Genomic DNA, 13,506 nt, shown 5'->3' with positions numbered 1-13,506 from the left:
ATGTCTGCAGCCAGGATCAATCGATGACAATCCTATTACCTGCAGATATTTAACAGATGAAATGCGTTGCACCGTTAATTCCTCCTGTTTGATAATGCTTATCTTATTCTTGTTTCTTTCGGTAAAGTCACGTAGAAGGGAAACAATAAAATAATAAAAATATAAAACGTTTCCCTTCTACGTGACTTTACCGAAAGAACCAATAATATGAATCCCTGCAGTCACGAAAGCTTTGAATCAAATTAAATTACTTCTCTTGTCCGTATGCATCTGTGCAGATAGGGCTTTTTGTGTGGTTAAGCCATAGTCCCCACATATCGCTCGTATCAATGCGGATAAGAGGAGCGGCTTCCCACTACTCTGTAGAGTAACATTGGTATAAACGTTTGTTACAATATGAACAGCGCATTGAAAACGTGTACTATTTTATGTACTGTTTACAAAGTGTGTTCACAAGTCCACACTGAGAAACACGACGATTGGCAGAGGGGTATTAATTGTTTTTTCGATAGTGTAATTATATCATGGTACTGCAGGTAAGTAGTTTTCAGTTTTAAAGGCATAGTTTAACAAGACAACACTTGCCACCATCCTTAAAACCCATTGGTGAAAAAGAGCAAAGTTTTTGTTTACATTATATATTATATGTTTACATTATAATATAGTGTTTACATTATAATGTTTATGCGAGAGCCGGGGGCTTTTGGGACCCTGGGGTCCCGCCATAAGGTTCAAATTCGTAAAATATGTATATATATACCCTAGAAATTAATACTTGTTTTTCCATCTGTTCTCAGGAAAAAAAATTGTAATCACATAAGCAATCAAAATCATATGAATGTTTTAAAATTCCACGATACAATTATTGCCATTGTTGTCGTAACGACATCGCCTGCTCAGGGTGTGCGGCAGTCGGTGAGGTGGGACCTCAACATTTGATTTGTCTCGCACGGTGGCACCCTCGAGGCTGATAGAGATCGCGGCTCCTCTCTGTCTCATCACATCGTCGTCGTCGTCGTCGCCGTAGCTGCGCTCACGGTCTCGAACATTTCACGCTGTAGGGGCGCGCTCCGTCTTCACAAAATGCAGCCACCACAGCTCCCTAGTTACCCCCTCTGCAATATTATTGACGCGTATCAAATTAAATAAATATCCCAGAAACGGAGTTTTATGTCCAATGTTTGTTTACTCAAGTAACTGTAATGCAAAGCAAATTATTTTCAAAGCAAAAGTGTTCATACAAAAGATATTTAAACCGCGTTTTAAATACGTTTATGTTGAAAACAAATCTTATGGTGGTTGTCATGCCCCCCAACTCGTAGCTTTGGCCACCAGGGTGGAGGGGGGGGCAAGGCACCCCCTGCCCCCACGCGAGTTAAGGCTGACGATGATTATTGCTGATCATACCTTACAATAATTATATATCGTACTATCCCCACGTGGCGGCAACCCTAAAGTTGCACAGAGATCCCGCGTGTAGCCTCCGACATAGACTGGCGCTGTGACGTCAAACCCTTCGCATATCTTCATCATTAACATCCATGATCAATCCACTGCCGGGTTGACGCCAACCCCCACGGTCTGCGATGCCACAGCTCGACTCGCTCCGGCACACAAGCTCGTCTCGTCGCTCCATCTCCGCAGCGCGTGGCCTCTCTTTGCTGCCATGCCACCATCAGCAGTCTCGACTCTCAGACATCAACCTTGCCAGCGATGTGTCCTGCCTACGTCCAGTCCACTTCATTTCCTCAACAGAGCAATTCGATGTAAAATGTAAATGGGTTCGGCCTCAGATCCGTGTTTCTGTCTTCCATTGTAATTCCCAGCATGCATCTCTCCACGATTATGCAAATATTTGAGCTTTACTTCCATTTTCTTTTAAACTGTTCATCTTTCCGACCCATGTGCCTTAGCAGGAAATATGGACCCCGATTGAAAATTCAGATTCTTTACCGCTGTAATATTTTCCTCGATTAGCCCGGTCATTGTCTTACCTGCAGTACAGCTGAAGCCAGGTCCACACACCTATTGCGCAACTTGGTTGTGTGCAAATGAATCGGGTATGTGTGGACGTCTTCGCAACCAGTTGCAATCAGTTGCACAACCGAATCAGGTTGCCGACACGTACTTTCAAGCAACGAACTGCTAATCGATTTCTGAGTCACGCGTTTGCAACCACTTAACAATCCTGAACGTGCCGCTGTTACATGTCCTGCTTTGCGCTGCTACTCGCTCGGACGTGGTGGACAAAGCAGTCGCTCGCACGCGACCACGATGATGTCGACGAGTTGCAATGACCGATCGCGCTCAGGTGTGGACCAGGCTGCTCGGGCTTTTCACGTCACAAGGGACCCGCGGTGACGCACGCCACAGAGACGATGACGACAACAGCAGCCCCGACGACGTCACGCTGGTGTAATTGCCAAAATAAAATTTTATTTCTCGCGTGCAATTAACATGTAAGCACCAGGTATGTACAACTCGCGTCGTCTATCAAACATCGCCTCCCCCGGCGGACGAGGGTGAGGGGGTGGGGGGGAGAGATTTCTCCAAACTTTTTTTTTGTCGTTGTAATGTTGCAACCGCTTTTAATTGTTTTTTTTTGTTTTTAAATGTGAGTTTACATAAATATATTAGTAAATAAATATCTCATAACAACATCTCTAAATATTTTCTGTTTGACATTATAAAGAATAGGCACGTACAGAGAATGTGATTAAAAACTCAACTGACTTTTTGTTGTTGCTTTTTGTGTTCGTTTTGAACGCAAACCATACGTCAAAGCGCCTGGGCCCCCGCAGGCAGGAGAAAGCTTCGTAGAATAGCTGTGGACAGAGCATGGAAGTGGTGATGGATTGATGCCTCGCAAAAGTGAGGTTTGAGGGAGGTGAGCCGAAAGATAGTGGTTGAGAAAGGCATTAGGGGGGGGGGGCCTGGATGTGATCCTGAATTCACCACTCTTAAAACAACAATAGCTGCTTTATATATATTGTACACGTATAAAACCGCTTCTTGAAACTCTGGCTTTGACGTTTTGCTATTCTACTGCCCGGATGAAATATGCAAAAGCCACATCATTATTTTCCTCTTTGCAATGCACCCGCGACGCGTTCGCGCACGACCCGAGATGACGTTCAACTTTTCTCCGCAACCGACCATCATCGTCGTTGTCGTCGTCGTCGTCACGATCATCATCATCAGCAGCAATAACAAGTAACAAAACAGTAACTTCGACAAGAGCGGCTTGGGTCACGAAGGGTCGCGTCTCGCATCGCCACTGCGCTAACCAGGCCGCGCCAAAAACCCCACGTCCAAAACCCCGAGGCTTTCCCAGACGTGAAGGGGCAGCCCCTGCAACCTCTCGCTCCGGCCGCTGCTGGCGGAACGGTCCCTACCTACAGCCCATCGCCCCACACCATACGTGAACTACCTATCGTCTGTGGTTAAAACCCATCATGTATGCTGCTAGTTGGATGGACAGAGGGCAGGGGGGATGGGGAAGAATTTAAACTTTCCCATTATTTGAACTGCCGCACCGGGAGAATGAACTCTGGATTGCAAGTCCAGTGTGCTAACCATTACATCACGCAGCGCCCTCAAAAACGTAAAATGCAGTACAATATATACACACACATATATAAACATAGAGATGTGAAGAAGATGCGTGGCAGCGACACACGATGGTAGAGGATGGGCCCAAGAGGCACTCGACGCGTACTCATGCTCGCAGTTGCACGGCACAATTCAAAGTTGTCCGGACCCTGACCTCACATCCCAGCAACGAATCATCTCAAGTGCGATCCTCCTTGCAAAAGATATAACATGTGCGATCTTGGATCGTTCGAGGGGGGGGGGGGGTTCTCAATACTCTCTCCCTGCGGAACACACGGACCCAGAGAGCCGATGAACGGACTGAAAGCAGATCGCGTTGAGGATCACGAAAAGTATTTCACTGCGCAGGGTTTAGCGGATGTGATGTATATCCTCTCCGATAGGATTCCGCTTGGTACGTGTTCTACATGATGTCCGACGTTTCACTTCAACGTGCCGAGATTTTTTTCTCGACTCCGTTCCTGAAGAAGCTCCCAGCACGTGCAGCAAAACGTCAGACTTCATGTACAAACAACCCCAACACACACAGACGCACCGGAGGCATAACGTATTGTTTCCCAGAAATGTTTCGGGGGGGGGGGGGAATGCATTCTCTGCGAACGTTAACCACACACGCAACGTGCGGCACCTCGTCGGGGCTCTCCCGTCACAAGGGATGAGACATCGAAGCCACGCGGGATCCGTGGCATCCGAGCTCAAGAGCGTGCGGCGTCAAGCCCTCTGGCTCCGTTGGGAAGGGCTCACTTCGCATCGCCGCTGCTGCCTGGGAGCGTGCGTTCCCCCCTCGTGGACTGTGCGTGCCGTTGCGTGTGGGGGGAATGCGTTCAAGAGTATTCGGCTGATGTGCACTTCCACACGACGATACGCCACTTTGTTCAGCTATCATAAAAAAAGAGCTATATAGCTCTGGGCCTTACCTGGTAAAATAAAAAAAGTAATTTAAATGTTTGTTTTTACTTCGTTTCAAATGTATTAAACTTGTAAAATACTCAAGCTGACACACACACACAGTCCCGCTTATCTCTCGCAGTGTGGACCAGGTTGTATTTGTGAGCGTTTGAGGTGGGATTATGTAAACATGTTTGTGCACATTTACAATCAACTTAAATATCTTATGGGAGAATGAAGCACTTGATGTAAGCTCACCTACAGAGATGGCAGACAAAGATAAATATCCCCCGTATAGCCTCAACATATTTTGGGGCCAGTGCTTTTAGCGAGCACCTATGAAGGCTGGCACGGCACATGATGGGGTTGGGTGGCTAGAGCCACGGCCGGCCGCCTTTGTCTCCCGAGTGGCGATGTTTACACACCGCACCAGGTACAAATATGGAAAACACACAGAGACAAACAGGTAGGCAGATATACACACACAGACACCACTTGTAAGAAGATGCACACACACAGACCCCACTTGTAAGAAGATGCACACACAGACCCCACTTGTAAGAAGATGCACACACACACACCACAGGTAAGAAGATGCACACACACAGACACTACAGGTAAGAAGATGCACACAGACACTACAGGTAAGAAGATGCACACACACACCACAGGTAAGAAGATGCACACACACAGAGACACCACAGGTAATAAGATGCACACACACAGACACCACAGGTAATAAGATGCACACACACAGACACCACAGGTAATAAGATGCACACACAGACACCACAGGTAAGAAGATGCACACACACACCACAGGTAAGAAGATGCACACACACACCACAGGTAAGAAAATGCACACACACAGACACTACAGGTAAGAAGATGCACACACACACCACAGGTAAGAAGATGCACACACACACCACAGGTAAGAAGATGCACACACACACACCACAGGTAAAAAGATGCACACACACACCACAGGTAAGAAGATGCACACACACAGACACCACAGGTAAGAAGATGCATACACACACAGACACTACAAGTAAGAAGATGCACACACACAGACACCACAGGTAAAAAGATGCACACACACCACTTGTAAGAAGATGCACACACACAGACACCACAGGTAAAAAGATGCACACACAGACACCACAGGTAAAAAGATGCACACACAGACACCACAGGTAAAAAGATGCACACACACACCCCACAGGTAAGAAAATGCACACACACACAGACACTACAGGTAAGAAGATGCACACACACACCACAGGTAAGAAGATGCACACACACACACCACAGGTAAGAAGATGCACACACACACACCACAGGTAAGATGCACACACACCACAGGTAAGAAGATGCACACACACATGTATCGACACACTAGGACTCGCAAGACACACGCACACGCGCGCGCAGATATATTAGCGCCTCTCTCGCTCTACCCAGCTGATATTTTCTCTCTGTGATCCACACCCCGAACCCAGACCAACAAACAACCCCTGGTTCGCATCCCTTAACTTCACCCGCTTCAGCCGATTCGCAACGCTGCCAAGTCCGTGGAACTTTTGGCGGTGACCTGGTGGATGGATAGCCGAGGGAGGGAATGGTTATGATGTACCTTGGTAACCAATGTTTGTGCTCGTGTTTATTCACCAGGGCAAGATGTCGTCTAGGTGTTTAAGCCAGTCATGGCGTGTCGAAGCAACGTAGTTAAAGTTTTGGGTGAAACAAATAAAAATAACATTTTTTATTTACAACCAGCTACAACGCCCTCCCCCCCCACCCAGCAGTTACTTTTGCAAGGATGAGCCACACAGCAGCACAGAGGGTCGTTATTATTACAGAATTGTCAGAACTGATAACGATAACACGAATTAACGATCATCGGTAACCATCTTGAAACTGAAATGTGCGACAAGACAGCAACTTGGAAAGTGAACGCCGTCAGACGACGCGCACGGCATCTTGGGTTGGCTTCGCAGAACCACAACGACGATGATGGTGATGGCAGGAGTACGAATGCTCTTAATTCGGTCCTGTAGTACTGTACCAAGCAGAAGCAGGGCCCGGAGTAACGTGGCAAGGGTGGAAAGCCAGCAAATGGTGCGCCGCTTCTCCGAGCCACGGAATGGAATTATCTCCCAGGACACGCCCATTGTTCACACGGCCCTAATGCCGCACAACACGTGGCATCACGAGCCTTTAGTCGCACAACACGTGACATCACGGCCCTTTAGCCGCACAACACGTGACATCACGGCCCTTTAGCCGCACAACACATGACATCACGGCCGTTTAGCCATACAACACGTGACATCACGGCCCTTTAGAAGCACAACACGTGACATCACGGCCCTCCAGCCACATAACACGTGACATCACGGCCCTCCAGCCACATAACACGTGACATCACGGCCCTTTAGCCGTACAACACGTGACATCACGGCCCTCCAGCCACATAACACGTGACATCACGGCCCTCCAGCCACATAACACGTGACATCACGGCCCTTTAGCCGTACAACACGTGACATCACGGCCCTCCAGCCACATAACACGTGACATCACGGCCCTCGAGCCGCATAACACGTGGCATCAAGCTGTTGCGTTGGCGAACTCACTCGTGAAATAACGGGGCCATTTTACAACCATTCAGTTTGTTTTACCACCGAGTAGATTTTTCGCGGTTGTGCCGTTCAGCTCTCCAATGAGGTCTCGGGTTGTGGCGCGTGAATTTCGGCGCGATGTCCGACGTTTCACGCTGCATACTGGGTTAGCTTTTTGTGCAGAAACCGTTTCCGGAATTCTGTTCCTGAAGAAACTCCCAGGATGCGGAGCGCAACGTCGGACGCGGGTGCTTGAACAACGCGCGGTACGACCGGAAAACGCATCGGAGAGGTTTGTTTTAACACTTGCGTAGAGGAGAGATCTCGACGTTTCGGCTGAATGCCCTTCTTCAGGAAATATGAAGGTCGGCCGGCAGAAAAGTCGAGACCTCCCTTGCCCTCTTTGTGACAATAAAATTAACAAAAACTGATTATTCTTTGAAATTAACATTTAAACAGGTCACGTCAAAGCGCGGCTTCTGCCCACATGCCAAGCGCTGCACCTGACAGCACGTCGCAGCCGTCCCGGCTCGCCGCTTTCTGCGATAGTCGCAATCGTATCCCGAGCCTTTTGCGCAATCGTCACGTTTCGGCTCCATGCGGGAATTTGTCGTCACGCGGTGCCAAGACATTGGCTCCTGTGCGTCTGCATCACCACTGCCACCGACTCCCGCACTCCGGGACAGGCTACTGAACACTTGACTCTCCCCGAGAACGCTGCAGGGCGAGCAAGCTACGCGGGAATCACAATGGCCTGGCTTTTAAATTAATAATTAAATTAACATTATGTTTTTTGTACACGGCGAGAGAAATAAAAATAAACAAATAAATAAAACCCCGTTACTTTAAATATTACAACCCAGGTTGTTTTGTTTGTCGTCTTGTGAATCGGCGGAGGCCGCTCGCGACAGCGTGCGAAATGTGACGTACAAATTGAAAACTTTTATTCGAAAGCGTCACCTGCGGCTGCTTCTGAATTGCCAGGGCAGGCGAGCGCTGGGCCATCGGCCTGAATGGTGAGAGAGAGAAAGAGAGCGACAGTTCACAGGCTAGGGCAGACATGGATGCCACCGAACGTAGCGACACTTTGGGGGCAGTGGGAGCAATTTCCCTGTCCGGCCAATACGAGCGAGTTATCAGGTGGTTCAGCGGTGGAGCAAGCGACTCGCAATCAGAAGGTCGCGAGTTCACATTCTGACTGGGGGTCGACTCGGCATGACTCTGCGGGCTCATAAATTGTGGGGGAAGTCGAGAGTGGTTATCCTATGGATTGACTCACCCCTGCACGCTAGGAATGTGGAATTTAACGCAGCTTGGCTCGAGTTGTAAACAAGGAAGAGAGCACCGAGGTCTCGATGCTTTGTTCTGACTCATCGCGACTCACTGGTGTTGGCCATGTACGGAAATTGGAACTCCCAAAAGTGACGCCAGCTCTGGTACCGACAATTGAAACATCTGCTCTGGGCTCGTGGAGTTGCGGCGAGTGAGTGAGGCGGCTCACATAGGTGTGTGTCTGTGCAAACACACCGATAGGTAGCACGACGTTCCATCACCCTTGCGCACGTGCTACAATCGACAAACGCAAGGGCACAATCTTCGTTTTGCGCACACCCAGTGGCGGGTTTATAAATTAAGGACTTTCAACATGAACCGGGGTTAGGGAAGTATTTAAATAACGAGAGCTTTGAATTAAAGCGGGATCGCACCACGTCGATGGCCACATGTGGTTGAGCGTTCGGTTAAATATGGGGAGTGGCAGCGTGGTGGCTCGCTGCACCATACTACGGACCCGGCGCCCCCGGGTTGAATTCCCAGCCATGGCTAACATCAGTCGCGAACGATATCTGAACCAGTCGTAGGTCTCCTCACTTATCTATCTATTGCCAGCTCGAACTGACAAGTGTGAAGTATGGAAAAACAACCCCCATAACCGACACGGCGTGGGGAGGCCTTCATCCAGCAGTGGCTTTACAAAAGGGCTGAAAATTATATGTTATTAAGTTAAATATTCACTGAGTAGTACCATTGCTTAATCTCTTTTGAATTTGCGAGGCATTAGCTGAGGCCAATGGTGGCATGTGGCTTCAGATTCAGGGAACAACAAAGTCCACCTCTGGCCTCCTAGTCTCAGGTCGACTAATTGAGAAACTGGAATGCGCTGGCAGTGGCTTCATCATCAGCGCTGCCCATGCAGCTTCTCAGGGGAATGGCTCTGGTGCAGCCCAGCACTGGTGTTGCAGAATCATCATCATTGCTACAATCCTCGTCACCATGGCCACTGGTGCAGCAGGAACATCACCATCATCGCTACCACCAGCATCACACGTTGCCTGCACCGGTCACCAAAAGCTAGCCACGCAATTGCCAATGGGGAGGGGAGTGGAAAGGTACTGGAGAGGTTTCGAGGCAATTATGTGGCGGCCTGCACGATGGTATCAGACGGCGAGCGGCTGCGGTGGTTATGAGTGGCGATTTTGCGGTTGCGCTGTGAGGGGCTAACGGACTATACTTTGCAGACAGGAAGTTCCTGCTTGGGATGTGTGGCCAATTAATTACCGAGTATCTTTCGTGCTTGCAAGGGAACAGGAGTACCTGGGGGAAACCCATGCGTTTTGAGGTAAAAACACTAAAAGTACAACAGTGCCGTTAACCCACTTACTGCGCTCACTCCTTCGTCCAACAACTTAAGAGGCCAACCGACCTCACGCAGGAAAGCTGGGTTGAGGAAAGTTGTCGCCACCGTCAACCGAAGTCGTGGCGCAGCGATTTCACGACGGCACACGCGGGGAAGGTTCAAATCGACCAACTGGAAAGCAGAGGTGACCGCTAACAACAAGGCATTCGGCAGTGCTGGGCTGTCAGCTGAGCAGGTGCATCTTGAGCAGCCACATGAACCTCATTGCATTCCCTGCGGCGGAGTAGTCGGGGATGAATCCACTGCTGCTGCATCACAGCTATTCACCGAACGGCGGCGGCGGCACGTGTCTCGCTTCATACCAGAAAACTAGAGGTGGAAATTTGTGGACTTATTCAAATTGAGGCCAAGAGGCGCTCTCTGGGTGGGGGGGGGAGGGGTCTGGTTTAGGTTGCGGCCAGGGCACCTGCAGGATCACTCAAAGTGAGAGCATCGAGCGTTGTTGTTCAGCTAATGGTGGACAAATAACTGGTGACCAATTTAGTTCAGTACATTCACAATAATGACATCTTCTTGCAATAAATAACACAACCGTTTTCGTGTATTATAACAATAATAATGTATATACACACGCACGTCTAACAACATTTGTTTGCAGTCTCTTATCCCGGTGCGCTCCGCTTGGGTGCACGTGACGATCGCCACCGGGGTGGCAACTCGCTCCACAGCACCGGACGTGGCGGCGGTGGTTCGGGAGGGGGGGGGGGGGTTACTCGGTGGTGACGTTCGCAAGCGGGGCGACAGAAATGGCAACGACGACGATGTAAGCGGAATCGTTTAAGTGCTCGGAGGGACGCGTCCGTCGCGTGGGCCACAACCGCCGCTGCCGCCACCCCGCACCTCTCCCCCGGACCGTCTTCCGCCACGGTTCGTGTTCTCGGCTGCGGACGCGACGCAGCATTGCCCCCACCCCCCCCCCCCCGCCGTGCGGCAAAATAAAAAACAAAATAATGTAACGGTGATATTATTGTTAAACTAGAATGACTTTTGCTGCAATTAAATAAAAAGGACCTATGTTGTTTCAGACCTCTCAGTTGCGTCCTCCGCGTTGCATTTATTTGCTTCAGTTCCCTTGCTGAGAGCGGTTGCCTCAAAAGTTCAAAACCAACGGAAGATGACGCAGTTTGCCCGCGGCTCGCGCCGTGGATGGCAGCTGTGTGCTTTCGGGAGGCACGCACTCGCGCAGAAAATAAAAACAACTCGACCAAAAGAACGAAATGAGACGTGAGACTGAGTTGAGAGGTAAACTGTGAGCAGGAATCAAATGGTCGCAGGGCAAGGTAGTGGACACGAATCTTGAAGCGTGCATTTCGTGCGGCGCTCCGTACAGCCACGTCCTCCGCTCTCTCTCTCTCCTGCAGGCGACGGTGTCTCCGTGATCACGCCCCCGGCGGCTTGAGAGGAGAGCTGTCGAGGAGTTCCTCCAGCGCCAGCAATGGTCCGTGGTCACTTTCCAGTTGCTATGGGTCCACTGGAGTTACCAACAATAATAATAATAATCACAATAATTGTTGCACTTACACTGGTTTGTAGCTTACTGCTGGTGAGAAAAAAACGACACTTTGAGAAGGACGCTTGCGAGGGGATGAGATGGGGCGGGAAGGGCCGAGTCTTGAGGAATCTGAATGACGACGCGGATGCCACCCAACCGCGCGTGCGTGTGTACGGCGGTCACACCAAGGTGGCGAGCGGGGAGTGAATTTCGTCTGAGTCTCGCTCCATCGATGATGTCGCGTGACCGAGGCCTGCTGGGGCGAGAGCCAAAAGGAGGTAAACGTGACACACGGAACGCAATGGAAAAAAACCGCCGGCAAGTCCGGGCAATCTGCGACGAGGCGATGCCATGGGGTACGGCGCTCGACTCGCAGCCTCGACGTTTAAACCGTCCCTCAGACGCAAGCGCCTCACCTGTCAGCCTCTCCGAGTTGCTCGCCAGGAGCGGTGCGGCGCTCTCCCACCGCTCCTCGGGCAGCGTCCTCTCCCCCGCAGGGCCCTCCTTTGCGTGCCTCGTCCGGCTCGAGTCCGACCTGCTCAAGAGTCTCTCTCCGGCTTCGCGCCCCTTCCCAGAATGCCTCCTGAGCGCCGACCTGCTCAGCGACGGCGACGCGGTCGGCCGCCCGCCGCCGCCGCCGGAGTCTCGCTCCTGATGCCGGGCGCGACTGCCGGCCGCTGCCCCCGTGGCCCTGGCCGAGCCCGGGCATGCCTGGGCGCCGTGGCAACGCCGGCCCACGGTGGTGGCGCCGCCGGGGAGTCCCTTGCCATCGCGGCAGCCGAGGCAAACCTCCAAGAGCCGCGTGCCACCGGCAGGGAGGTGATCGCCGATCTGGACCCTGGCGCCGTGGCGGAAGCAGCTGGGCAGCGTCACGTGCTGCGGCGCGGACGGAGGAGGACGCGGAGGAGGAGGACACGGAGGAGATGAGCGACATTTGCATTCTACTTTTGCGGCCTCGGATCGCGAGAGTTCTGTGGCGCTGCCGCGAGCGCCGAGTCCGCTGGGGCAAGCGCACCGAGCGCCGTCGTCGCACGCCCCTTTGCAGTCCCGCATGCCGAGCGACGCCCGTGACAAATCCACCGCACAATTGTGGCAGCCCCGAGCCTCGGCCGCCGGGGCCGCCGGGGCCGCCGGCGAGCACCGACGCGGCTCACCGCCGGCGGGGCCGCGCGGCGGGCACGGTGCAGGTGGGGCGGCGTCTGTCCTGGGACGCCGGTGCCCGCAGGCGCTCGCGCTGCCGCCCGTGTTGGTGAAGCTGACGGAGCAGCTCTCCGTGTCCATGTGCATCTCGGCCGAGCCGCGGCAGTGCGACGCCTGCAACTGCAGCAGCGACGACGAGGACGACGAAGACGACAGGGCCGGGTGGGCGGCCCGGCTCCTCTCGGCCGCCGGGGTCGCCGCCTTCGGCGTACCGGCCGCCGCCGCCGTCGCCGTCGCCGCCGTCGGCGGCGCCGCCAGTTCCGGCTCGGAGGCGGCACCCGTCTCCCCCGTGCTGCCGCTACCGCCGCAACTGCCGCCACCCCCACCGCGGTAGACGTAGGGGTCGAAGTCGCTGCTGAGCGAGCTGCGCACCGTCGACTGGCTCCCGTAGACGCCGCGCCGGCTGTTGGCATCGTTGGCCGAGTCGAAGAGCGCCGAGTCGTCGCTCGCGGTGCCGTCCGCCGCGTAGCCGCTGAACGAGCTATGGTCGCCCCGGCGGCCGCTCTCGCCGGAGCTGTTGCTGTTGTGCCGGTAGTGCTGATGCTGCTGCGGCTGATGCTGCTGCTGCTGCTGCTGCGGCTGGTGCTGGGGGTGGGAAAGGCCGCCGCCACCGCTACCACCGCCATGGTGCCTCGGAGGCACGTGGTGATGGTGCAGGTGGTGGTGGTAATGCAGGTGCGATAGTTCCCAGCGGCTTTGCTGCTGCTGCTGCTGCTGAGCGCTCGGTTGGTGGCCCGGGAGGGGCGCGCCGCCCCCGCCGCCCTGCGTTTCGGCGGGCGCCTGGCCGCTGTGCTGCACCAGCGTGTGCGTGCCCCGGCGCTGCCCGTAAGTGTACCAGTGTCTGTGCGTCTCCTCCCAGTACGTGTAGTACTCGGCGCCGTGCACGTCGCCTCCTGCAATGGCAAAAAGTGGCACGGGTGAGTTCGCCGTCCACGCGTCCGTCCGTCCGTGTAACCGCACGACGTTAATGACGGGGGGGCGAGCGCCGCGAG

General features: G+C 52.9%; 1 protein-coding gene across 5 annotated transcripts in view; it reads right to left on the bottom strand.

Annotated features, from left to right (window-relative positions):
- Positions 1–2,416: 2,416 nt before the first annotated feature.
- The window catches only part of LOC116950285 (uncharacterized), a 117,433-nt gene continuing 106,343 nt past the window's right edge, over positions 2,417–13,506 (bottom strand). For 4 of the 5 annotated variants that reach the window (XM_032967979.2, XM_032967981.2, XM_032967982.2 and 1 more), the window contains 2 exons: positions 11,731–13,407; positions 2,417–11,570 (listed from right to left, as the gene is read on the bottom strand). In XM_032967979.2, the coding sequence (XP_032823870.2) occupies positions 11,494–11,570; positions 11,731–13,407 (1,754 nt within the window). In that variant the 3' untranslated portion in view covers positions 2,417–11,493. The remainder of the gene's footprint in view (positions 11,571–11,730; positions 13,408–13,506) is intronic. The other variant, XM_032967980.2, reaches the window with a different exon arrangement.

This window comes from Petromyzon marinus, chromosome 38 (genome assembly GCF_048934315.1).
Source record: "Petromyzon marinus isolate PM22_M1 ecotype Great Lakes invasive population chromosome 38, UKy_Petmar_22M1.pri1.0, whole genome shotgun sequence".
NCBI classification, from domain to species: Eukaryota; Metazoa; Chordata; class Hyperoartia; order Petromyzontiformes; family Petromyzontidae; genus Petromyzon; species Petromyzon marinus.
This window is presented reverse-complemented; position numbering and strand designations above follow the sequence as displayed.